The 1300-nt window shown below is 39.2% G+C and overlaps 1 protein-coding gene across 1 annotated transcript in view; it reads left to right on the top strand.

Annotated features, from left to right (window-relative positions):
• Nucleotides 1–809, top strand: part of KPNA4 (karyopherin alpha 4 (importin alpha 3)) — a gene marked incomplete at its 3' end in the record, with an annotated part of 15285 nt that extends 14476 nt beyond the window's left edge. Inside the window, exon 14 of the mRNA XM_010014712.1 lies at nucleotides 647–809. Within this exon, the coding sequence (XP_010013014.1) occupies nucleotides 647–809 (163 nt within the window). The remainder of the gene's footprint in view (nucleotides 1–646) is intronic.
• Between the last annotated feature and the right edge of the window lie 491 nt (nucleotides 810–1300).

The raw sequence follows: 1300 nt of genomic DNA, 5'->3' as shown, positions 1-1300 counted from the left end.
TTACCACGGCTGGGGGGGGGCCAGCCACAACTTCTCTGTGCAACCTGTGCCAGTGTCTCACCACCCTCACAGGAAAGAACTTCTTCCTAAGATCTAAGGTAAATCTCCCCTCTATCAGTTTAAAGACATTACCACATGTCCTACCCCTGTATGCCCTTTTAAAAGTCCCTCTCCAGCTTTCCTGTTGTCCCCTTTAGGTACTGGAAGGCTGCTGTAAGGTCATTTGGCGTCTCCAATCTCTTTTACTTTTCTGCTGCAGATAAGCATGTGATGATTATAAAAATAGTAGCCATTGAGTAGAAACATACTAGTTTCTTCTAAGCTCAGAATATTAGATTTGTGGCAGGGTTGGGGTGGTGGTGTTGTTTTTCAAAGGTAAGTTTGGAAACCCCTTGTCTAATACTGAAAAAAATCACAGTATCTACTACTTGAGTGTTCTAGACTTTAAATATATTGGTAACCTAATACATGAATGTTACATTTTAATGTGCTAAAACAAGAATTTCTGAAAGTGGCTGCTATGGAATACTCTTTTTGGGTAACTTTTGAATGTTTGGCTTTGTTAAACTTGTTTGCACATGTGCTTGTGGTGCACTGTTTGCTTCTGTCCCATTCCTGATTTAACTACTTGCTTTTTTCCCCTTAGGTGGCATACTTAATTCAACAAAATGTTATTCCTCCCTTTTGCAATTTGCTGACAGTAAAAGATGCGCAAGTTGTGCAAGTGGTTCTGGATGGACTAAGTAATATATTAAAAATGGCTGAAGATGAAGCAGAAACCATAGCCAATCTTATAGAAGAGTGTGGAGGTATGATGCGTACTTTTTCAGGACTGCTTTTATTCAGAAATTGATGGTTTGTCTTCCCACCACATATGTATGCAGTTGGCTTTATTGTGTGTTGGCACAGATGTTTTAAGCAAACCCTATGTTAAAGAGTAGCCTTTCCATGCCTGTCAGGTGAATATACTCAGGCTTTTACAAATGGGTTAAGTTCATGATGGAGAAGCTGGATAATGGCAATAAAGTTTATTAAGTGCCAGTTTTGTAACAGTGTAGTGTACCTGTTTGTGTGGGGATGATACACTTAGTAACGTACAAGTCATGTCCAGGGGAACCTGGGGGAAATTGCATGTACAATAGTTGTAGAAATAGGATAGCTTTAATTTCCTAATGACTATCAGACTTTGTATTGGTTGCTGTTTTAAGTTGACTGTTGAAACTCTTCAAGGATGGAAGAACAGTGATATTAAATTTGGGCACAGGTAAAAAGCTGTGAGATTTTGTTAACATGGGGTAGA

The sequence above is a fragment of the Nestor notabilis genome, unplaced genomic scaffold (genome assembly GCF_000696875.1).
Source record: "Nestor notabilis isolate BGI_N333 unplaced genomic scaffold, ASM69687v1 scaffold4270, whole genome shotgun sequence".
In the NCBI taxonomy this organism is placed as follows: Eukaryota; Metazoa; Chordata; class Aves; order Psittaciformes; family Psittacidae; genus Nestor; species Nestor notabilis.
The sequence above is the reverse complement of the archived record's forward strand: the minus strand, read 5'-3'. Positions and strand labels throughout refer to the sequence as shown.